The 24006-nt window shown below is 40.9% G+C and overlaps 1 protein-coding gene across 16 annotated transcripts in view; it reads right to left on the reverse strand.

The window, feature by feature from the left end:
• The window catches only part of LOC122796513 (poly(rC)-binding protein 3-like), an 819027-nt gene that overhangs the window by 297600 nt on the left and 497421 nt on the right, over positions 1-24006 (reverse strand). For all 16 annotated transcript variants that reach the window (XM_044065073.1, XM_044065072.1, XM_044065067.1 and 13 more), the window contains one exon: positions 15078-15194. In XM_044065073.1, the coding sequence (XP_043921008.1) occupies positions 15078-15194 (117 nt within the window). The remainder of the gene's footprint in view (positions 1-15077; positions 15195-24006) is intronic.

Here is a 24006-nt window from a genome sequence, read left to right on the forward strand (position 1 = left end):
CATTCCTTGGTTATTTCACCCCATTTACCATGAACACTGTAATGTGCATACTGCTTTACTTCTGCGATGATTTGAACTTCATTTGAAAGTTTTATTTTGCATTTTACAGCACAAACACTAATAGATATCTGCTAAACAAAGCAATGCAGTCTCACAATGAAAATAGACTTAGCATTAAAACTTCTCTGCCCCCGAAACTCACATTCATTGAAGCAGCATTGAAACCCACATTCAAAGAAAATACATTTTTGCCAGTGGCAGATAAAGATTACCTTTGGGCTGTTTTCAAATCATAGTCCCCTTGCACACAAAACATACACGTGCTCTTTGATACACCTTCCTAATTATATTAAATTATATTCCTTGTATAATACAGTACAGTTGTTAGACAGCATTTTAAATTTATTGTTTTGAACATTTTTCCAGTAAACAATGAAACAAAATGCATGCACCAATAATGACAAAACTACCCAATTCAGAACATTTCCATCATAAAAGTCTACTCAAACTTCTACAGTCCACCAGTATCAGTAAATATGCACAATCTCTGAAGAAGTAAAAGTCATCTAAATAATTCCACATTAAAAAAAATCTGTAACTAATCAAGAGGCTGCTGCTAGCAAACAACTTGATATTTCATTGTTTCATCTACAAATGAAGTGCCTGTTGCCCTTGAGGAATAAATTGCCTATGTTGCATTAAAAAAATGATAAGTTAGTAATACTGCAATAGGGAATGGATGGCAAACTGATAAAGTACAGTTGTGTACACTTACCATAAATGTAGATGTTCACTTGTATTCACTGTTGCAGTCATCACACTTGGGTTATCTGCTATTCACTATTGCAGTCATCACACTTGAGTTATATGCCTGCAGGTAGTCCTCAGTCAGCCTGAATACCAGAGATTTAGTATTTCTGTATCGATTGCTGTCGCTCCAGGACTGACGTCAGGTCATCAGGGTTATAAAAACAGGCAGCCAACGCCAATACATCAGTTTTTCTTGCACCAAATAGGGAGCTAAGTTATGGTGGGGAAAACACCACCAGTAAAAAGTAAATACCAATACCAATACCCCTGAAGGGGGTGAGTAATAGACATAGAGAGGAGTGAGAGAGAGAGAGAGAGAGAGAGAGAGACAAGGGGGATGGAGAGAGGGAAACCAGAACTGTGACAGTGAATACACTCAAACATCTACATTTATTGTAAGTGTACACAAATGTACCATGTTCTTCGTGTTTCACTGTTGTAGTCATCACACTTGGGTAGATTCCCAAAGCTGAAGAAGGGTGGAGGCAGTCAAGAAGAGTTGGGGCTGGCTAGTATGCCTTGCAGGACTGCTGTTGCAAAACTCGCCCTGGATTTGGAAAAGATAGACAGATGGTAATGTTTGATGAAGGTATGCACAGAACTCCAGGTAGCAGCTTCCAATGATGTCCCTGGTAGGGACTCCCCTGAGGAATGCTGTAGAGGGGAAAGTTGCCCTAGTGGAGTGTGTTCTGACCCCCTGAAGAGTTGGTTTTCCATGGTGCTTGTAGCAGAAATGGATGCAGTGTGCTACCCATTTGGAAATTGTTTACTTTGAAATGGCCTTGCCCTCTGCTCCTGGTGCAAAGCTGACTAGTAACTGGTCAGATTTTCTGAAGTGCTTAGTCCTATCAAGGTAGAATCTGAGCTGTCTGTGCACATCCAAGGAGTGCAGGATCCTTTCCCCTTTACTTTGAGGATTAGGGAAGAAGGTTGGCAAATGGATAGATTGGTTGAGAACCACACTGGACACCACTTTAGGCATAAAGGAAGGGTTAGTCCTGAGGGAGACCCTGTCAGCATGAAAAATAATGAAGGGTTCCACAGCCATAAGTGCTTGTAGCTCAGACACTCTTCTAGCTGAAGTGATGGCCAGAAGCAAGGCTGTTTTCCAAGACAGGAATTTTAACTCTGCTGACACTGCAGGCTCAAAGGGGGGTAGCGTGAGCTTTTCCAGTACAAGGTTAAGATCCCAAGCAGGGGTGGGTGCTCTCCTAGGCAGCCTTAAGTTGTTTGCCCCTATCAGGAACTGTTTGATAAGAGGGTGAGAGAAGAGAGGTGGCTCAGTGCTGTAATGAGCTGAAATGGCAGAGGCATAGATCTTAATGGCAGAGAAGGATAGGCCTCTGTGTAGTAGATCTGCTAAATAATCCAGGATTAGAGGCAGGGAGGGCAGAGTTGTGTTCACTCCTTTAAAATGAATCCAGAAGCAGTAGCTTTTCCACTTATCAGCATAGAATGTCCTTGTTCTGGGTCTTCTGGCTTCAAGAATGATGTCCAGCACCTGCTTGCTTAGGATGGTTACTGGGGGAGAGTTCAAGGAATAAGCCAGGCTGCAAGATTTAGGATTTGCAAATGTGGATGCAAGATCTGTCCCCCCTGCTGAGAGAGCAGGGTTGGATTCTGACGTAGGTGCCAGGGTGGCACCAGTGTCAGGCTGCACAGGAGTGGGTACAGTGCTGGCATGGCCAGTCCTGAGTAATCATAACTGTCCTTGGTCTGTCCTGTCTTATCTTGAGCAATATCCTTGAAAGAAGGGGCAGGGGAAAATGCATAGATTGAGAGATTTACCCACTGGAAGGATAGGGCACCCACTTTCCAGGCCCTGCTGTGTGGTGTCCTGGTGCAGAATTTGCTGAGCTGGTAATTGCAGGGGGAGGCAAAGAGATCCACCTCTGGGGTCCCGCATTTCTGAATCAGAAGGTTGAAGGTACTGGGCTCTAATTACCACTCATGTGGGTCTAGGAGATTTCTGCTTAAGTCATCTGCTAGTGTGTTTTGTTTGCCTGGCAGGAATTGAGCTTGCAGATGGACCTGCATGTCCAAGGCCATGTTCCACAGGGCCATGGCTAGCCGGCAGAGTGGGTAAGAGTGGGTTCCCCCCTGCTTGTTGATGTACCACATAACTATGATGTTATTAGCAGGTGTCCTGGTGACAGTAGGGATCTGAAAGCTGTCAGAGTGTGCTGCACAGCTAGCATCTTTTTTTGTTTGATATGCAGATGAATTTGACTTGGGCTCCAGTGACCCTTAATGCACTTGCCGTACATGTGGGCCCCCCAGACATAGTCTGATGCATCTGTGGTAAGGGTCTGGGCAGCATGGGTTGAGTAAGGGTCAGTCCCTTGTTGTGGTTGCATGCTGCTGCCCACCAAGGAAACTCTGTCCTTAGAAAGGGGATTATAGGAATGACAGTTTCCAGGTCCTGAGAGTGTTGGCACCAAACACTTTTTAAGTACCAGTGAAATTTCCTCATATGCAGTCTGGCATATGGAATTAGTAGGATGCATGAGGCCATGAATCCTAGTGCCTGCAGGAGTTTACTTGTGGATAGCTGGGTTCTAGTGGCCATTTGAGTAAAATAGTTTGTCAGATAGGCTTGTTTTTCTGGAGTGAGGAATGCCATCTGGGATGCTGTGTCCAAGCCTGCTCCGAGGAATACAATTTTTTATTGGGGACTAGTTTTGATTTCTTTTCATTGATGGTGCACCCCAGGGAGGTTAGAAGGTATTTTACAAATGTCAGGTGCTGCAGCAGCATTTCCTGACTGTCTGGCTGAATCAGGCAGTCATCCAAGTATGGGTACATTTGAATATTTCTCTGTCTGCAGTAAGCAATAGCTGGATCGAGGCATTTTGTGAATACTCTGGGAGCAGTGGATAAGCCAAAGGAAAGTGCAGAGAACTGGTAATGCATAGATCCTGCCCTGAAGTGTAGATATTTCCTGTATGACTCCCTTATAGGGATGTGCAGATAGGCTTCTTTTAAGTCTAGGGTGACTAACCAGGCATTTTTGGCTAGCATAGGCATAAGCTGCTGCAGGGTGAGCATTTGAATTTTGAAGCCACCAGGAAAATGTTAAGAATTGAAAGATCTAGTATTGGGGACCAGGTGCCCTCTTTTCTAGGTACCAGGAAAAGTCTGGAATAAAATCCTTGACCTATCTGTTCCACAGGAACAGGTTGAATTGCTCTTATAGAGAGCAGGGATTGAACTTGGTTTTGTGCCTCTGCTCACTGGTTTGGAAGAAGGTCTGGGAACCCTTTTGAGGTTGGCAGAGAGTGGAAGTAAAATTTGTACCCCTGGGATACAGTATTGAGGACCCATCGGTCTTTGGTGATGGAAAGCCAGTTTTTTGCATGAAGGGCACATTTTTCTCCTAGGGGCACAAGCAGTTGGGCAGAGGTGGGGAGTGGCATTGAGAAATCATTGGGAATTCTTTCTGTAAGGGGGTGGTTTAGCACTCCCTGCTTTAGAGGTGGAGGTACTCCACTGCTTAGATTTCTGCATACCCTGAGACTGTAGTCTAGGGGGTTTGTTACCCCTGGGTCTAGTTTGAGATGTCCTAGAGGGCACTGGAACAGAACAATGTTTCGAGGGGTAATGCCTACTGAATCTTGGAGGCTGTACTTGCAAAAATTCTTTGACTGTCTGCATAGATTTAGCTTTTTCTTCCATCTTTTTAAGAACCTCTTCTGCTTTGGTACTAAACAGATAGTCCTTGTTCAAAGGAGCGTCTAATAACTTTGATTTGACATGGTCTGGCAAGGTCTGCTCCTTAAGCCAAGCATGCCTTCTCAGTACAGAACCCATGACTGTTGCCCTGCAAGATGCTTCTAGGGCATCAAAGCCACACTGCAATGTATGCTTGCTGACTTGGCTTGCAGAATGCATAAGCTCATGCAATTCTTTCTTTTCTGAACAGTCTGAAAAGGTAGCTATTTTTTGCTTAATAAGTTCCATAATATGTTGTTGGTACTTCAGCATGTGAAACTGACAATTCAAAGCCCTAATGGTGAGAGTTGCAGAGGTATATACTTTCTTACCCCATCTGTCCAAAGCTCTGGAATCCCTATCTGAAGGGGTGGGATTCTTGGCTGTAGTTGCTTTGATACCTTTAGGCCACTGTGAGATGACCTCTGGGTCAGCAGCAGGACTTCTGAAAAGGAATTTGCGAGAGTCAGGTACTCTGTAGTACCTGTCTGGTTTCCTAGGAGCAGGGGGTAAAGTATCAGGAGTTAAACTAGATTCCATAAAGACATCATCCACAACATCCAGGACTGCTGAAATTGCTAAAGGCCTATGTTGTGGCAAATCTAGAAATTCTCTGAGTCTCTTTTTGGACTGAGAATAGTCTTGGCATTCTCAGTGGAAATGCTGTCTTAACTATGTAAGGTTTCCCCAAAAGAAAAATCCTCTGGAGGAGAAGCAGAGGGAATGTATTCCTCTGCATCTGAATCCTCATAAGCAGATAAGGGCATCTCTTCATAATCAGATACCTCAGAATCATTGGGCTCTTGGTCTGTTAAAGCTGCTGGGGACAGGTCTCTTTTTCTCTTAGAAGGGGAAGGCTGACTTCCCCTAATCATCATAATAGGGTCCTCTGCCATTTTAAGCATTTCATGTTGTGGCAAGAGAGCAGGTGCATGCACTTTGGCCATCTTTTTTTAGGCATAGCGCATACTCTTGGCCTTAGAAACTCAGTAGTTTTAGTCAGAAATGAATACATGAAAGAAGTCGTTGGTCTGAGTTGAATATTGGTAGTGCGAAGAGCTTCCTCAGAAGCTGGTGCCTGCTCAGCAGCTCCAGACCCATCCAAGGTAGAGACATCCGCCAGTTTTGTAGTCGAAGAAGAGTCTCATGGCATACCGGACTCTGAACGGGACTAGGTAGAGGCCTGTGAATTCATTGAAGCAGGCATCAGTGGCTGCGAAAGCACCTCACTGAGTACCGGCAAACTGACAACTGGCTTAATGGAAGCATAGTCAGCAGCTAAGAATCTGTGCGGTCTTCTTACATGTTTTTGGAAGATTGGTAGTCGGACAGCTTACTGAAGCCATTTCAGAATATGGAGATTGAGAACGAAGGTATTTAGCAACAAAAAGGGCCCAATGACGAACAGTTCAGGCATTGAACAAGGCACAAAACCAACAGCGGGGTACGTTGTGGTCTGGGCCTAAACAGGTGATGCAGTAAGAATGGAAATCTCGGTGTGGTATTTGCTTTCCACAGGCAAGACAATTGTTAACTTTTTCTGACATCAGAGCAAAAAAAAGGGTCCCAGTGGGGTACTTAGCTTTAGAAAACTTCAGGATAACTCAATTCGGAAACAAAAACTCAGGTAGCGGCCGACCAGCACTTGTGCAAACTGCTTCTGCTTCGGGCTCCTCAGCAAGAAAGACTGATGTAATGGCGTTGGCTGCCTGTTTTTATACCCCTGATGACCTGACGTCAGTCCTGGAGCAACAGCAACTGATGCAGAAATACTAAGTCTCTGGTATTCGGGCCGACTGAGGGCTACCTGCAGGCAGATAACCCAAGTGTGATGACTGCAACAGTGAAACACGAAGAACATCAGGTTCATAGTTACTAGGCATCTTCACCAAAAAGGACTGTAGCATCCACCCCCTTTACAACACAGTACAGTATTAGCAATGCATCTATTTATGGTGGGAGTAGAACCCACAGCCTTCTGCATCAATAGCAAGTACGTTACTTGTTGTGCTATTAACAATGCAAGCTGACTCAGCATAAGCAGCACTAAACTTTTGTTCCCCTGCAGCTCTCAGCTCCTTGTAAAATCTACTCGACACTCAGCTGTATATCTGAACTTTGCAGTAGAAGAAATCTGGAAAAAGCCAAAATTTATTTGGGGGGGACAAAAGCCCAAAAACTAGGGACACATTTTAAACATTGCTTGTATAGTGTTGGAAAGTTGCTAGAATAAAATGCTACTGTGTTACCACCATACATTTCACTGCCAAGTCTTGAACCCAGGACCCTGTGCAAAACAGTCAGAATAACATACCACTATGCTAAATCAGCTGCTTTGTGAAAGAGAGGAAGACTGAAACTGAAATGGCTACCATTTAGTCAATTCAGTTCTCACCATGGCTCTCAGCCTCTTAGCACAAAAAAACCTGGATGAAGCCAATAATGGGGGAATACAGTCCCAAAAATAGGGACAAATTTCAAATATTGATCTTATAAACTTAGAAAATTTGTAGAATAAAAGGTTTTGTGTTACCATGTACTTTCTGAAGAACATGAAGTCTGAAATTCAAATGCCTTTCATATTTACTTATTTAACATTTGTTAACCAGAAAAGTCTGACTTGGAACAAAAGACAGTTTTCATCAGAGGCCCAGGGAGAAACACTCTAGACACATGTCTTTGTAAGATAGGAGGACATGCAGACTCCACACAGAAGGCACCCAGCCAAAAATCAAACCAGAGGACCTGTAGCTGTCAGACAACAATGCTACCACTGCACCACTGCACTACTGACTGTGAAAGGAAACAAAAATACAGAAACCACAGATTTTATGAGGAACAGAACAGAACAAATATGAGGCAAAAATCTGCAATTTTTTACAAATGGTGGTGGGTAGGGAATTCAGGCCCTTGCCGCCTGCACCCAAGGGACAGAGTTCAAGTCTGATGTATTCTCTACCCACCACTATGTGTTTTCTCTAGCCACCAGTATGTAGCAACTGGGGCATTACACACACACACACACACACACACACACACACACACACACACACACACACACACACACACACACACACACACTGAATTCAGTCCCATTCAAAGCTAACAGCTACACACAGTACCTGAATTCAGTGAGTCAGTCCCATTCAGTGTTCCAGTATCCTTAGTCCTGTCCTGTGCAAGCCAATGGCTGGTTTCTTCATGAGAAGGCTCAATTGTCCTCCTGTCTGGGTCTGGTTTCCCCATGAGAGTAAACTCCAGACTGCAGATGATGCAGTCTGGAGTTCTTCCATTCTATGCGGCTGTGACAGACTTCTGGGCATCTGCAGGGCAGAGATGCCTTTCCCCCTATCCAGACTCCTGACACAGCAGTATGGAGTTCTGTGAGTTCCAGGAACTCCAAGCATGCATGTGTGGAGTTCTGGGACTTTCAATTTATTTTGTTTTTTCTTCTTTCTACAGGTGAGGGGGGCTGCAGTCCTGTAGCACTAGCTGACCCTGATACAAACTTCATTATCTTTGTCTTAACAATCTTTTGAGCAATGCTGAGATGTAAGGACACCTATTACCCTTTAGTTTTTGCAGTCTACGCTGAAAGTTCTTGTCTTGTAACGGTAAAAGATAAAGAACAATTTATAGCCCTGTACTCATACCTCCCAACCATACCGGATTACTTATTTTTTACCGAGTTTGGGGTCCAAATAATGTGGTGCCCAGATTCCCGAGTGGCACCCCTTCATTTCCGATTTTTCCCAGTTTTGTTTTTAATGTTTTCTTTTTTTCGCTTTTGAGCTGACGTCATCATGTGCATGCTGACGTCAGCTCTGCCAGCCTGTCGGAATTGAGCTCAAGGGCTTCCACACATTCCCGGCTGGCTGCTACTGTTTGAATGGAACTGCAAGTGGGAAGGAAACAGCGTCTAACGTCTAAGCATTTATTTTTATCTTGAATGGATATACGAGCGATTGGACTGCTGCTGCAAGGGTTGTGTGGGTATGGGACTGCTGCTTGCAGAGGTTAAGGTATTTTCTTGTGTCAGACAGCATTGGGCAAGCCACTTGTCTGCCACTTTCACTTGGGTCATGTGTCTAACCACAGCACAGCCACTTCTGAGTGGATATTACTGTTATCTCAAGTGCAGTGTCATTTCATTATGCAACACTAGTGTAGGTATGACAGTGCTACAGTGACACTCGAAGTTAACTAATTGTTATCAGAGTCACACTGCTTTGTTCTACATTCTCTGCACTGTTTGCCATTGTGCGATGGTGGTATGCTTCCTTTTGAATACTCAGCAGCAGTTTGTTAGATGTCTTGTAGTGTGTACGGGTGGTATGTAATGTGGTGTAATGGCTCTTTATTCCCTGTACTGTGTACAATTAGTAGTTTTTCTGCTGAGTGTATAGATCAGAGTTCTTGCTTTCCCCAATGTGCAAACAGAAAATGCTGGGTTGATAACAGAGCTTGATGTAAAATGTTATTAATAGAAAACTGTAGAATTTGTGGACCTTAGCTGATTTGCTTAAGACAATGCCAGCAAACAGCCTTAAGGAACATATATTTGTGCATTTGGCGTTGATGCTGCTAACAGTTAATGTTTTGGGGAATTGTTCCAGTAACACTAAATAGTGATTTTTATTTTAGTTGACTGCAGTTGCAGTCTTCTCAAGATTAAACAATTGGCCTCTTTCAACTCTAACTCAAAAGAGTAGATACCAAACCTTTGGTTTGTACGCAGGGCTAATGCAGTTCCTGTATTTACGAACAGCTCTTGGAAATTGCCTGAGAAATGAGCGAGACAGGAATCACACTGAAAGTCATGTGTTGTATACAGGCAGCACCAGCAACAAAACTGTTTTTCCTGTGTACTAGTTCAGGTATCTAAACGAGTGCTGCAAGCGGGACTGTTGCTTTTAAGGTATTTCCAGTACAGCTTAGGTTCTGAAGCTGAACAGTGTGTGTGTGTGTGTGTGTGTGTGTGTGTGTGTGTGTGTGTGTGTGTGTGTGTGTGTGTGTGTGTGTGTGTGTGTCTGTGTGTGAAAATGTCACCACTTGTGAATTTATGCCTCATATTTTTGTTTTTTGTTCTGTTCCTCATTAAATCTGTGTTTTTTCAGGATTTTTGTGGCAAATCACTGAAGGACTGAATTCACTAAATAATGGCAGGCATTTGAATTTCAGAGTTCATATTCTTCAGAAAATAAACGGTAACACAAAAACTTTTATTCTAACAATTTTCTAAGTTTATAAGATCAGTATTTGAAAATTGTCCCTATTTTGAGGTTGTATTCCTCCATTATTGACTTTGTCCTGTTTTTTTGTGCTAAGAGTTTGCTATGGTGGGAAGTGAGAACTGAGTCTACTAAATGATAACCATTTAAGTTTCAGTCTTCCTATCTTTCAGGAAACTGCTGATTTGGCATAGTGGTATGTTGCTCTGATTGTAGTGCATAGGGTCCTGGGTTTTGAGACTTAGCAGTAAAATGCATGGTGGTAACACAACATTTTATTCTAGATATTCCAAAATTATACAAGCAACGTTTAAAATGTGTCCCTTGTTTTTGGCCTTTTATTACCCCCCCAAAAAAAACTGAAATTGAAAATAAATGTGAAATGTGCAAGATGCCTATGGCTTACACTACTGTCATTTTATATATATATATATATATATATATATATATATATATATATATATATATATATATATATATATATATACACACATACATATATATTGTGTGTGTGTGTGTGTGTGTGTGTGTGTGTGTAAGTAGACTTTTATGAAGGAAATGTTCTGAACTGGGCAGTTTTGTCATTATTGGTTCATGCATTTTGTTTCATTGCCTACTGGAAAAATGCTCAAGCAATAAATTTAAAATGCACTCTAACTCAAGTCTAACAAGTGTGCTATATTATACAAGGAATATAATTTAAAGTCAGGACGGTGTATCAAAAGAACGCATGTATGCTTCTTGTTTTGTGTGCAAGGGAGTCTATGATTTGAAAACAGCCCAAAGATAATCATTATCTACCACTGGCCAGGTGCATTTTCTTTGATGTGGTGTAGATTTCAATGCTGTTTCAATGAATGTGAGTTTCAAGGGCAGAAAAGTTTTAATGCCACATCTATTTTCATTGTGAGACAATATTGCTTTGTTTAGCAGATATCTATCAGTGTTTGTGCATTGTGGTATAAAATGTAAAAATAAAATCCAAATAATCATTGTAGAAGTAAAGCGGTATGCATGCACACATTACAGTTTATGGTAAATGGGGCAAAATAGCCAGGTAATGGGACATTGGAATGGCTGCAGGGGGACTCTGGTGCCATATTTTGGTTGTCTGTTCTTCAGTTTGCGTTTGAAAGTTGGTATCCCACAATTCCATTGGACTGGGTGGGGTTACATAATTATGTATGTAAATTTTATGTTAGCGTACAGATTTGTACCTTTTTTTCATTGGCCTTGTCCAGATTTTTGATATTTCCAGGTTGAGAGGTATGCCTGTACTGGATTTCTTTGGTTGTACAGAAAGCTGATCTCAATGTTTTCCTGGATTCAAGGAAAGAACTTCCAGACATAATTAAGGAGGAAACTTTAGGTCTTTCAAAATACGAAGTGGTACAAACTGAGCAAAGATTTCTAAGGCCATATTGAAGGATAATTATCATAAGGATAGTTATTACAAAGTATGTGAGACAAATATGTTTGGTTGACCTCATGTATGAGAAGCCAAGCAGAGGAATGAAGTCTGTGTGACCTGTAACCAACTTTGTTATGTCTTATGGGGTTGAGACTTTACACAGCAGGAACAACCCTTGACAAAGGTCAGAGGCCTGCCTTTGGTGCATTTATCCTTCAGCTGAAGGTTCATAGGTGTGTAATAGGCTAATGGCTATGGAGCCTTTACAAGCCTAGCCCATAGGATTACCCTGGCACCGTGCCACTTGACCTTAGTTTCCAGTGCCTCTATCGAGTAGAGCCATTGGAGTGATCCCGAGGGTGAATTATCTATTTCTCATCCACTCATCAAGATTTCTGTTGAAGAGGGCCAGTAAGGTGCTCTGTTTGACACGTATGGGAAGCCTATTCCATATCATGGGCAGTCCCTGGGTTATGAACCTGTCCCTCCAGCATGTTCTGTTGATTGTGGTAATGAGGTTGAGGTCTCTGGAGCGTGTGGTGCAGAGGGATTGGGATTTTTTTAGATGTAGCATTTCTAACAGAGCTGGGTCAGACATGGCTTTAAAAGTCAAGCAGAGATTGCTTCTAAGTAGGCGATATGAGACAGAGAATAGTTGGAGCTTTTTGAGTCTGTCCATCTAGTACAAGTGTTTAATGCCTAGGATCCTCTTTGTGAGGTACTTTTGCAGCCTCTCCAGTTGTTGCAGGTGTCTAGTGAGGTACATGCCAAATGGGGCACTGTACTTGATGACTGGTCTAATGAGGGAAGAGTAGAGGGAGACAATGACCTCTTTCTTCCTGGATGCAAAACCCTTAGTAATGAGATGTGCCACAGAAGGACTGTCTGACCACAAAAGACAGGTTGCTGTCAACCTGTGTTCCCAGATCTCTTATAAAGCCTTCTGTGTTCAGTGGACTACCATCATTGTGGTAGTTCATGGGAACTGGGTTTTTCTCAAAGGGGATGAGGACACATATTTTGGCATTGAGCTTAAGGCTATGGTTCTGACACCAGTCGGTCTCAGTGAGGCTTTTCTGTAGGATGTCAACATCACTTGGGGGTTTAATAATGGCTCCCAACTTGCAATCATCTGAGAACTTTATCAGCCAGAGTCCCTTCGTGTTGGACTAGACTTCTCAGAAGTAGATACCAAACAGGAGAGGACCAAGGACCGATCCCTGTGGGATTCCATTTGTGACTGGTTGGCAGTCTGACTTGGAGTCAACTACTTTCACATTTTGCAACCCACCTAGTGATATAGGGGTTGGTACCTAGCTTAGTGAGTTTTTCTATAATTCTTGAGTGGGGAATGGTATCAAAGGCCTTGGCCAGATCAAGGTAGGCTGTATAAACCACCTGGCCTTCATCCACAGCTCTGGTGACTGACTCAAAGAAGTCGAACGAGTTGAGCAGGCATGATCTACCCCTTCACAAAACCAAACTGTGTGGGATTAAGAGTCTGGAGATTCCCTATATCCTTGTTTATTAGGTCCATGATGATGTGTTCCATAGCTTTGCATATCAGACTTATCAGACTGATGGAGCGATATCTCCCATGGTCTGTAGTCACTCCTCCTTTGTGGAGAGGGATGACTATAACAGTGCGCCATTCGGTAGGGACAAAGCCTGAGGTGAGGCTGTGACTGAACAGGGCACACAGGTGAGGTGCCAGTTCACTCTGTAGTTCATGTAGAACACAGCCAGGGATATTGTCCGGTCCCATAGAAGCTGTATTATTGGCCTTGGACAGTCCTGTTTTAACCTGTGCAGCAGTAATACTGGGTGCTTGGAAATCTACTGATAATGTGATTGGTCCTTTGGGAGGGGGGGATTTGGCACTGAATCTGTTGGCCAGTATATTGGCAATATCTGTTGGCTCGGTATAGGAGGTACCATTGTTCAGTAGCTCAGAGCAAATGTGGGTATTGCAGTGGCGGTTCTTTACATAACTATAAAGGCCTTGTGGTTGTCTTTACTATCTGCTGCAATTCTGTTTTCATAGCTAGCTTTAGAGCATTTGATGAGGGATCTCAACTTTTTGTTGAGGCTGATAAGGGAGTATTTTCCAGTCTTGGGACTTCACCTTATTCTGCATCAGTTTCATCCTTCTGTCGTAGAGTTTGTTTATGGCTGGGGACCACCAGATTGGCTTCCTTTTCTTGGAGGAGAGTGTCTTGGTTCTGTTGGGTATGGTGAGATCTATGCATTTGTGTACGTGTTTGTACAGTGCATTGGTGTCTGATTCAGCGGTCATGCAACTATTCTCCATTTACATGGGTGCCATGAAGTTAGCCACCTCTGTTCTTAGGAGCCCAAAGTTAGCTTTGCAGAAGTTTTTCATGGTGGTTACCTTTGTGAGGGGGGGGGTGGGAGGGATGTGGATTTCCAAGGTGATTAGTTTGTGGTCGGATCTAACCAGGGAAGAGTTGACTGTTGGTGCAGAGCAACAGACGCCCATGTTAGTAATGACTAGGTCAAGGCTGTTGTTACCTCTAGTGGGAAAAAGAACGAGCTGGTCCAGTGCATTGGAATTAATGAATTCCAGGAAACACTGGACAAGTGTATTGGTACATGAATAGTTTTCCCAGTTAATGGGGTAGTTGAAGTCACAGAGTATGAGTGCGTTACGTTGGACCCTAATATTCTCCAGGGTGCTTAGGAACATGGAGCGAGTGTCTTGGGACATGGTTGGGGACCTATAACATGCTATGACCTGAATCACTGTCTTACTCAATGTTAGCTGCACCTAAAATATCTCTGCTGCATTATGTTGGGCTACCAGTCTGGAGGTGTGTGCATCCTTTATGAATATGGAAATACCAGCACCTATTGAGCTTCGGTCCAAGTTCTGGGGCCAAAAGGTGTGGAATGAGTTACAGCCTGGTAGTGCAGGGGTGCTTTCTGCTGCCTTGAACCAGGTCTCTGTTACAGCATAAATGTTGATGTTCTCCATTTTAAGGAGTGCCTCAAGCGAGTGCATTTTGAGATTTAGACTTCTAGCATTGAGCAACATGACCCTCAGATTGCATTTGTTTGTAGCTGTTACAGTGGTAATTTGGTCTTTGGAATGCCGCCTAAAAAGGCACTATAGGGGTGGCAAGAGCCTTGGCCAGTATCTGGAAGCCCAGGGGTGACAGATGCAGGCCATCTCTGGCAAAGCATCGAGGTTTGTCAATCATATCATACCAGGCATAACAGGCAGACAGATACTGGATCCCCTTAGAATGACACCAGAAACTTAGCCAATTGTTGAAATCAATCATTTTCTGCTTGTACTGTGGTATCATTCTGGGTGATGGTAGGATGCTGCTCAGGGCTAGGGTTGTACCCGCCTGGACTACATAATCCAAGAGCTCCTCCATGTCTCTTTTCATGTAGTCCAGGTAAATTAGGATAGCTAACTTTTAATGCAGAGATGTTCAGCTGTGACCATGGCTACATGCATATTTACATGCAGAATGTCTTTGGATAGAAGGCATAAAGACTGACTCCATGCAGGAAGATGACTACTTGCGTGTTGAATCTTACTCCTCACCTCCAAGAAATAAGATGAGGCATCAGTAAGACAAATTCTACTGCAAAAAGGGGGCACATCTGTGGGCTGGATTGCCTTTGACTGATAATAGTCAGTGGAATGAGAGAACAAAAATGTTACCACTGGTCATCAGAGAGTAAATAGCTAGCAAGGGGAACCAAAATATATTACAGGTATACATACATACATACAAACATACGAAAACAATTTTCTTTTATGAAGAATAACAATATCGTCTGTTGATTATACTTTACATAAACATATAATTACAATAATCAAACAATATATTTCATGATATCAGGATTCACTTGACTATTTTGAAGTAATGTTTACTCACCTCTTCAAATTTGAGTGCAATCATTGAAAATGCTTTAAAAATAGCATCTGTGGGGCCTGTTATTGTGACAATCCTTTCTGGACAAGATCCTTCTGAGATGTTGATTCGGGCACCACTCTGGTAAAAAAAAAAAATGTGCTGGATTATAAAGACAATACAGGATGCAAGAAAGCAACAGTCTGAAAATCTAAACTTAAATATAATTCATCTAGATTACAGGACAGAGCCAAACATTTCACAATAAAGGGAAAATATGTATTAAGAGAAAACAGCACCACTACAATTGCATAATGTGTATAACCTGCTGCAGCACAGGAATGACTCAGTATTTTTTTCTTGTTTTGGACAAACAACACACCTCTGACTTGGACATCACCTCCATCATTGAAGCTTTACAAAGGCATCTAAATGAAACATTTCTTTACTCACTGTGGTTCTATTTTCATGAAGAATGCACGTGTGCTGTTTATGCTTAAATCAAAAGAGTTTACGCTTTCCTATTTACGCTATACTCTCATTCTGCTCTTATTTTACCATTCTCATTGATATTATTCAAGTCTCAGCCCTTCTCTCATCATCTTTCAAACTGTGCAGTTGATGCTCTACTTCAAGATTAACACTAACCCACACCCCAAAAACACAACCTTATTCAAGGCTGACAACTTATGGAACACCCTTCATGACTTAATCCCTTGTGACATTCCCATAAGGCAACACTAAAAGTAATATGGACTCCCACTGAAAGCACAAGACTCAAACCTATGAGTCCCACAGCTGCAAACTATAAAGGCCAAGTAGCACAGTATTACAGCAAATCAAGAAACCCATTGTAATGTCATTAAAGACTTTAAGCAGGAGGCATCACTTCACCATATTATAGGGGGTTGTTACCCCTTGCACCCATGCATGTACTAACACTATACCTCTGAGTAAGAGGAATACTAGTTTTTGTAGGAACACAGTAATATGTTCTTCCCTCTGCAGTTAAATACCCTTTAGCACTTAAACCATGTCATCCTTCACTGTCTCTGCCACTGGATTCTAGATCTTTGAACCCCCCTTACTGTGGACATTATCTTGCTACATGCACGTTGCCCCTCTCTTTACTACATTTAATCTTGTGATCTGCTGTACTGCTTAATGCATGGTATTATGCATATTGTTTATGAACACTGTAGGTATAGATCTGTACTCTCTGTATTACGTTAATATTTAGTGTGTTGCCATGCTGTTCTCAACAAGCATAATTTAGCTCTTGCTGCAGTTTTATTTGTACTAATAACCATTCCCAAGCTATATCTGAAAGTATGACCTTATGTCAATTTCAAAAAATAATTAAGTGTCTACATAAAATATGAGAGACTTGAGTCATACCATAGCAAATCAAAATGATACCTAAATGCTAAATGCTTTCTCTGGAATGTACCTTCTTAGAAACAATGCTTGGACTAAGAACCTATATTCTTCTGGAGAGACTGAAACACGATACTCTGAAGTAGACTGTTGAACATCCTTGGTCTTGTCCTCTCAACCTCTTAGAGTAAGAAATATGAACAAAGCCGGAAATAATCTGGGGTCAAAGGCCAAAAAAGAGGGACAATTTTTAAATATTCCTCTTACAAACTTAGAACGTTGATAGAATAACAGGTTTTACATTGACATACATTTTCTGAAGGTATGAAGTCTGCAACTCAAATATCTGTCATTATTTTCTGATTCCACTCCTCAATGAGCTGTTGATGATTTGCCAAAAAAACACAATTTTATGAGAAACAGACCAAAAATATGAAGCAAAAATCTGGACATTCTGCAAAAATCTGTGTAGTTGAGCGGTATGAGTCTTGTCTCTTTCATAATCATCTCTTCAGCATCTACAGCTAAAGAATAAAGCAGCTGGCTGCATAAGACTGGTGCGGAAGCATATTATAGGTTCATAGGTTCATAGGTGTGTACTAGGCTAATGGCCCTGGAACATTTACAAGCCTAGTCCATAGGATTACCCTGGCATTATGCCACCTGACCTTAGTTTCCAGTGCCTCTGTCGAGTACAGCCACTGGAGTGATCCCTGGGGTGAATTTTCTATTTCCCATTCACTCATAAAGATTTCTCTTGAAGAGGGCCAGTGGGGTGCTCTGTTTGACATGTATGGGAAATCTATTCTATAGCATGGGCAGTCTCTGGCTTATGCACCTGAAGTCAACTCCTCGTTGGTCCGAACCAACCATAAGCTAATCACCCTTGATATCCACATCCTGCCCCCACCCCCCATTAAGGAAACCACGGTAAAAAATTTCTCCAAAGCCAGCTTCATGCTTCTTAAGACAAAAGTGGTGAACTTCATGACACCCATGCAGATGGACAATATAGTTACAACTGTTGAATCCTACACAAATGCAATCTATAAGCACTTACACGAGTGCATGGATCGTGCTATCTCAAACAGAACCAAGATGCTATCCTCCAAAAAAAGGAAGCCAATCTGGTGGTCCCCTGCCATAAACAAACTGTATAACAGAAGGAAGAAACGGTTGCAAAAGAGAGTAAAATCCCATGAGTGGAGGAGCTCAATGGTCAGCCTCAGTAAGAAGCTGAGATCCCTTATAAGATCCTCCAAAGCTAGCAAAGAAAACAAAATCACCACTAATTCTAAGGACAACCACAAAGCATTCTATAGCTATGTCAAGAATCTTGATGGCAACATCCAGATCTGCTCTGAGTTAAAGCACAACGGCACAAAAATTACAGAACCAACGGATATTGCCAACATCCTGGCAGATAGGTTCAGTGCTATCTTTACCACTCCACCTCCTAAAGGGCCCGTATCTACACAGGAAGAATGCAGAGTCCCTGTAATCACAACTGCGCAGGTAAAAGCTGCACTCTCTAAAGCCAAAAACACAGCATCCATGGGACCGGACAACATCCCAGGCTGCGTTTTACATGAACTTCAGAACGAACTGGCTCCCCACTTAAGCACCATGTTCAATAATAGCCTCACATCAGGCTTTGTGCCCACTGAATGGCACACAGCAACAGTTATCCCACTCCACAAAGAGGGAGCCACCACTGATCCCGGGAACTATCGACCTATTAGCCTGACGAGCCTGGTCTGCAAGGCATTGGAGCGTATCATCATGGAACTCATCAACAAAGACATTGGTAACCTCCAAACTCTGGGTCCCACCCTATTCAGGTTTGTGATAGGCAGATCATGCCTCCTGAACCTGACTGACTTCTTTGAGGCAGTCACCAAAGCTGTAGATGAGGGTAAGGTAGTTCACACAGCCTATCTTGACCTCGCCAAGGCTTTTGACACCATCCCCTATTCTAGAATTATAGCTAAACTCACTAAACTAGGTATAAATCCCTTTGTCACAAGATGGGTTGCCAACTGGCTCACTGACAGAACTCACACTGTAAAAGTTGCAGACTCCAAATCTGACCTCAAAGCAGTGACAGGTGGAGTACCACAGGGTTCCATCCTGGGAACTCTCCTGTTTGGTATCGACTTCTCTGAAGTACAGGCTAGCACAGAAGATCTCTGGCTAATGAAATTCGCAGATGACTGCAAACTAGGAGCCATAGTCAAGTCCCCAAATGATGTGGACATCCTACAGAAGGGCCTCGCTGAGACAGATGCCTGATGTCAGAGCCATGGCCTCAAGCTCAATGCCAAAAAGTGTAGTGTCATCCCCTTTGGTAAAAACTCTGTACCCATGAACTACCACATAGGCAGCAATCTACTTAACAAATGTGTGATAAGAGACCTTGGGACCCAGGTGGACAGTAGTCTCTCCTTTGATAGTCACATCGCCACAGTAGTCAGGAAGTCCTTCTATGTGGCACACCTCATCATAAAACGGTTGTCATCCAGAAAAAGAGAGGTCATTGTTCCCCTCTGCTCGACACTCATTAGACCCATTATAGAATACAATGCCCCTTTTGGAATGTACCTCACAAGACATTTAAAAAGTCACCTATCTAAAATTACATCTCACATCTCTAACACTCAGGATTTATTAGACAAAATTGTCAAAGTTAAATGGAACAACAGTTACTATTGGGTAACTATAGATGTGAAGGCATTATATACTAACATTAATAAAAGATGGGGACTTGAAGCTGTTCAAGACATGTTGGGAGACGGTCCTAGAACCACTTTTTTGATACAAATGTTGGAGTTTAGTCTTTCTCACAATTACTTTCATTTCAATAATGACCTCATATGCCATTCTTTATATGGGATATTTTGAGAAGTTATATATTTATTTAACTTCTTTCTATTGAAAAAATGTAATATTCTACAAGTGGTTCATTGATGATCTCCTACTGATATGCAGTGGTGAGATAACTGAATTTCTAGAATTTTTTGAAGAATTAAATAATAATGGTCATGGTTTAAATTTCTCTTATGAATTTGATAGAAATATGATTAATTTTTTAGATGTAACTTTGTTTCATGAAGATGGAAAAATAGGGTATAAACCTTATAGAAAAGAAACTTCTGTAAACATGTTCCTACATGCAATTTCAAAGGATTCATGACCATACCAGTGATATTAATGAGAGGCACAATGAGCTAAGTAATGTAGAGTTAAGATTGTCCAAGAGAGGTTATAAAAAAGACCATTTATTATTTTCAAAAAATAAAGTACTAGGAATTACAGACCAATTAGAACATGAACAACATAAAGATAGACAGGAAAGACAAAGTCCTTTAACAGCGGAAAGAAAAAATTCTTTAGTGAGGGGAAGAAATGAAGATGATACTCAATTTAAAGAGTTTAAATTATTTTTAATTAAGTAATATTGTGAGAAAGTACTGGTATCTGATTTGTGAGGATGAAAATATAGGTTCTATGTTTCCAAAAATGTAATTTAAAACTTGAAGGAGTTATTAAATTATAACTTTTTAATAAAAAGGAACAATAGTACTGTAGGTACTTATATGTGTGGTCAGTGCAGTGTTTGTGGAAGAATTAATAATTTAACAAATATCAATGGTGTGTCTTTCAAAGCTAGATATCGTTTTAATTATAAATCAGTGGGAGTGGTATATATCTTAGGTTGCTCTTGCCATAATATTTGGTACATAGGACAAACAAAAAGAATGGTTCGCGTTTGAATTTTAGAACATTTAAAAGATATTAGGAACAAAAATGAATTTAGTCCAGTGGCCAAACATTTTTTGGAAAAACATAAAGGTGACCCAGGCAGTTTAAAATTTTGTGTTTTAGATTATAATGGTTTACAAAACATGAAAAGATCAAATCTTATGAGAAAGTTTTCATAGTCATTATAGATCAATAGATTTTTGATAAAAAGAATTTACATAAATGATATTATTATTTTTTATATTTCGTATATTTCAGTATATTTTGATATATAATATAATAAATATATATAAAATTTACATATAATATTGAATGATTAATACTTGTTTATTTTTTACAAATAATATGAATTACTTAGAAGTTATTGATATTAAATTCATTCTTTCACACATTTGTTAATAAAAATACATGGAATTTTTTAGTTCAATAATAGTTTTAAAATACTTAATTAGAAGGCATTTTTGACTTTTATTGTATCTTTGAATTTAGATATACATAAGAAAATAAATGCTGTTAGAGCACTTTAAAAACTTGATTATGTAATGATGTAATGAGTTAATTGAATAATTAGTGCTGATTAACTTAATTTTTTGTATAAATAAACAGTTAACAGCACTTTGTATCTGTGATCCTTTGAGCATGGTGTTGGTGGAACTTGTGTTTTTTATGGAAGTTGCTGTTTTTCAATAGTGTTTGTGGAATTGTACCTCACAAGACATCTGCAGCAGCTGGAAATGCCACAGAAGTACCTCACAAAGAGGATTACTGGCCTCAAACAAATGCCCTACACTGACCGCCTCAAAAAACTCCAGCTTTACTCCATAGCATATCGCCTACTTCGAGGTGATCTCTGCCTACCATATAAAGCTATGTCAAACCCAGAGCTGTTGGACATGCTACACCTAAAGAAATCCCAATCCCTCCAAGCTACACGTTCTAGGGACCTAAACCTTGTCACCACAATAAACAGGACATGCTGGAGGGATAGATTCCTGTCCCAGAGACTTCCCATACTCTGGAACAAGCTACCCATCTATGTCAAGCAAAGTTCTTCATTAGCACTCTTCAAGAAAAATCTTGACGAGTGGATGGGAAATAGGAAATACACTCCGGGGATCACTTCTGTGTCTCTGCTCGACAGTGACACAGGAAAATAACTTTCGTGGGTGGCGTAAGCCAGGGAACCTTGTTGGCTAGGCGTATGTAGGCCCTTGGGCTGATAGCCTAGTACCTACCTATGAACCTATGAACCTGTCCCTCCAGCACATTCTGTTGATTGTGGTAATGAGGGTGAGGTCTCTGGAGTGTGTGGTGCGGAGGAATTGGTATTTCTTTAGATGTAGCATTTCTAATAGTGCTCGGTCAGATATGGCTTTGTAAGTCAAACAGAGGTCGCCTCTAAGTAGGTGATATGAGACAGAGAATAGTTGGAGTTTTTTGAGTCTGTCCATATAGGATAAATGTTTTAAGGCCCAGGATCCTCTTTATGAGGTACTTTTGTGGCCTCTCCAGTTGTTGCAGATGTCTAGTGAGGTACATGCCAAACGGGGCATTGTACATAAAGTATAGTCACAGAGAAACTGTACCCTGTATAGACATTGTTCCCACAATGCATCTGAGCTTGACTCCCTCTAACTTGAAATGTGCCATTAGATCTGTAGAAGGAAGGCTGCAGAACAGAGCTGCATTCTGTATGATGGTATCCACTGACTTAAATTACTTGAGCTCAGTTTCTTTCTTTTCTTTTAATTCCCTTTTTGGGCACTGCTGGTGAGAACCCAGCGAAGAATTTTGATATATCCTAAAGCAATTTCTTCCAATTTATCAGGCCTTCTGAGAATGAAAAGTTTACTAACTACAGCTGTAGCATTGTTATTAATTTAAACTTTCTGTTGTTGCATCATTTGTTAGTGCTAATATAGTACCATGTGTGTTTTATGGACACCTTTCAGAATTACCCAAAGTACCACCATTAAACAAACAGACATGGAATGTTATGGTATCAGAGTAACATACCAGCCACCAAATTACTGCCAGTTATAGTGCTTAATGTAATCAATACATTTTAATACTTTTATTCTTCACATCTGTATATAATAATATGAGGGATTCCATAGTAAAGGTGTTTAATCTGATACAGGGGTAATGTGTGGTTATGTGGCATTTAAAAGATAAAATTAAAAAAATAGAAAACACATTTTTGTAAATCTGTTGGGGATTCGAAGAGACATTCTTATATCTCCCATGATCATATATAAATCCTTTTTTAATGAAGCTTGTTTGTTGCTTTATTATATGTTAATACTCTCTTTGTCGATATTAATGTGTGTGTGTCTCAGATATATATACACATATGCATGTTCATATGTAAAGAGGGAGAGAAGGCAAGAGAGGAAGTAGGCAATACACACACACACACACACACACACACACACACACACACACACACACACACACACACACACACACACACACACACACACATATCTATCTATCTATATATATATATATATATATATATATATATATATATATATATATATATATATATATATACTAGGGTGTGGTTGTAGATCAAAGTGTAGTGTGTGTGCACTATGTCTTTCAGAAGCTGTGCTGTGAGCGCACATATAAATTCCAGACACAAGCAATCCCCTGGTGCCATTTTAAAGAAGCAGCCAGTCTGTAAGCATGTATGATAATAGCAATTAGTTTGTCTATAAGTTACTTAGCCATAGTCAAATAAGCTTTACAGTAATGTGTTTGTATAGAATAAAGCTGCTTAATTAAAATCCACAAAGACTCGTTTATTTGTGTACCAACACGAAAGTGGCATGGTGTCAGAACCAGGATGGAAAAGAACAAAACATTTTGAGCCATGAGATATAATGGTGACAGCGAAGGTAAAACCAAGAGAAAATGGTGCAAACATAAGCAGAAGGAATCAAAGTTAATGAAGGGCAACTCAAATTATTTACTTGATGCAAAGAGGCAAGAAAAGGCATTTTCAAGGGTATAAACTGCATTATCAGGCAAGCAGAAAGCTCAAAAAGTTTGTTAACTAAAGAAAATGTTTAGGATAAAAGTGTTTGATGAAATGAATGCGTTTAAAGAAAAAACAAGCATGTTAAAGATAAAATGAACATGTTAAAGTATAAAATGAGCATGTTTAAGGCAGAAAGAGTGTGTTTACGGCATAACTGGGGATGTTTAGAGTAAAAAAAAGCACAAAGAATAATAATAAGAAAAGAAAAAGAGCACAGTAGAAAAAATAAAGTAAGGCGCCTGCTATGTTGGGCAAAGTGCTGTGTTTGGGCAGGGTCTATATTATAACATTGAATTTTATAAAGTTCAAATGTTATAATATCGAACCAGTTTTGTCGAATGCTGAAAACAGCGAAGGTGCAGGACACCAAATTTTTTTCCAGGGAAAGAATTCGGTGGGCCGTTGCTGTGGCTTCGCTGTTATCAGCGTTCGATATGTTGGAACGTTACAGGTTGGGTTCAGGTAAATGTGCGATTGTGTGTAGGTTAGGGTTAGGGGGCGGGTTAGGTGAGTTAGGGTTAGGGAGCGGGTCAGGTAAGTGTGCGGTTGTGTGTAGGTTAGGGTTGGGGGTGGGTTAGGTGAGTTAGGATTCGGGCGCAGGTGAGGTGAGTGTGCGATAGTGACGGACCTTAGGGTTAGGGTTGGGTTAAGGTAAGTGGATAGCTATTAGTGTATGTAAAGTTTAGTTTAGATTTAGGTGTAGGATTTTAAGTGTATGTGTGTGGATTGCTGTTTTTTTGTGTGTGTTTGTGTTGTGTGAATGTTTCT

Source organism: Protopterus annectens, chromosome 3.part0, assembly GCF_019279795.1.
Source record: "Protopterus annectens isolate FY-2018-M chromosome 3.part0, PAN1.0, whole genome shotgun sequence".
Taxonomy (NCBI): domain Eukaryota; kingdom Metazoa; phylum Chordata; order Ceratodontiformes; family Protopteridae; genus Protopterus; species Protopterus annectens.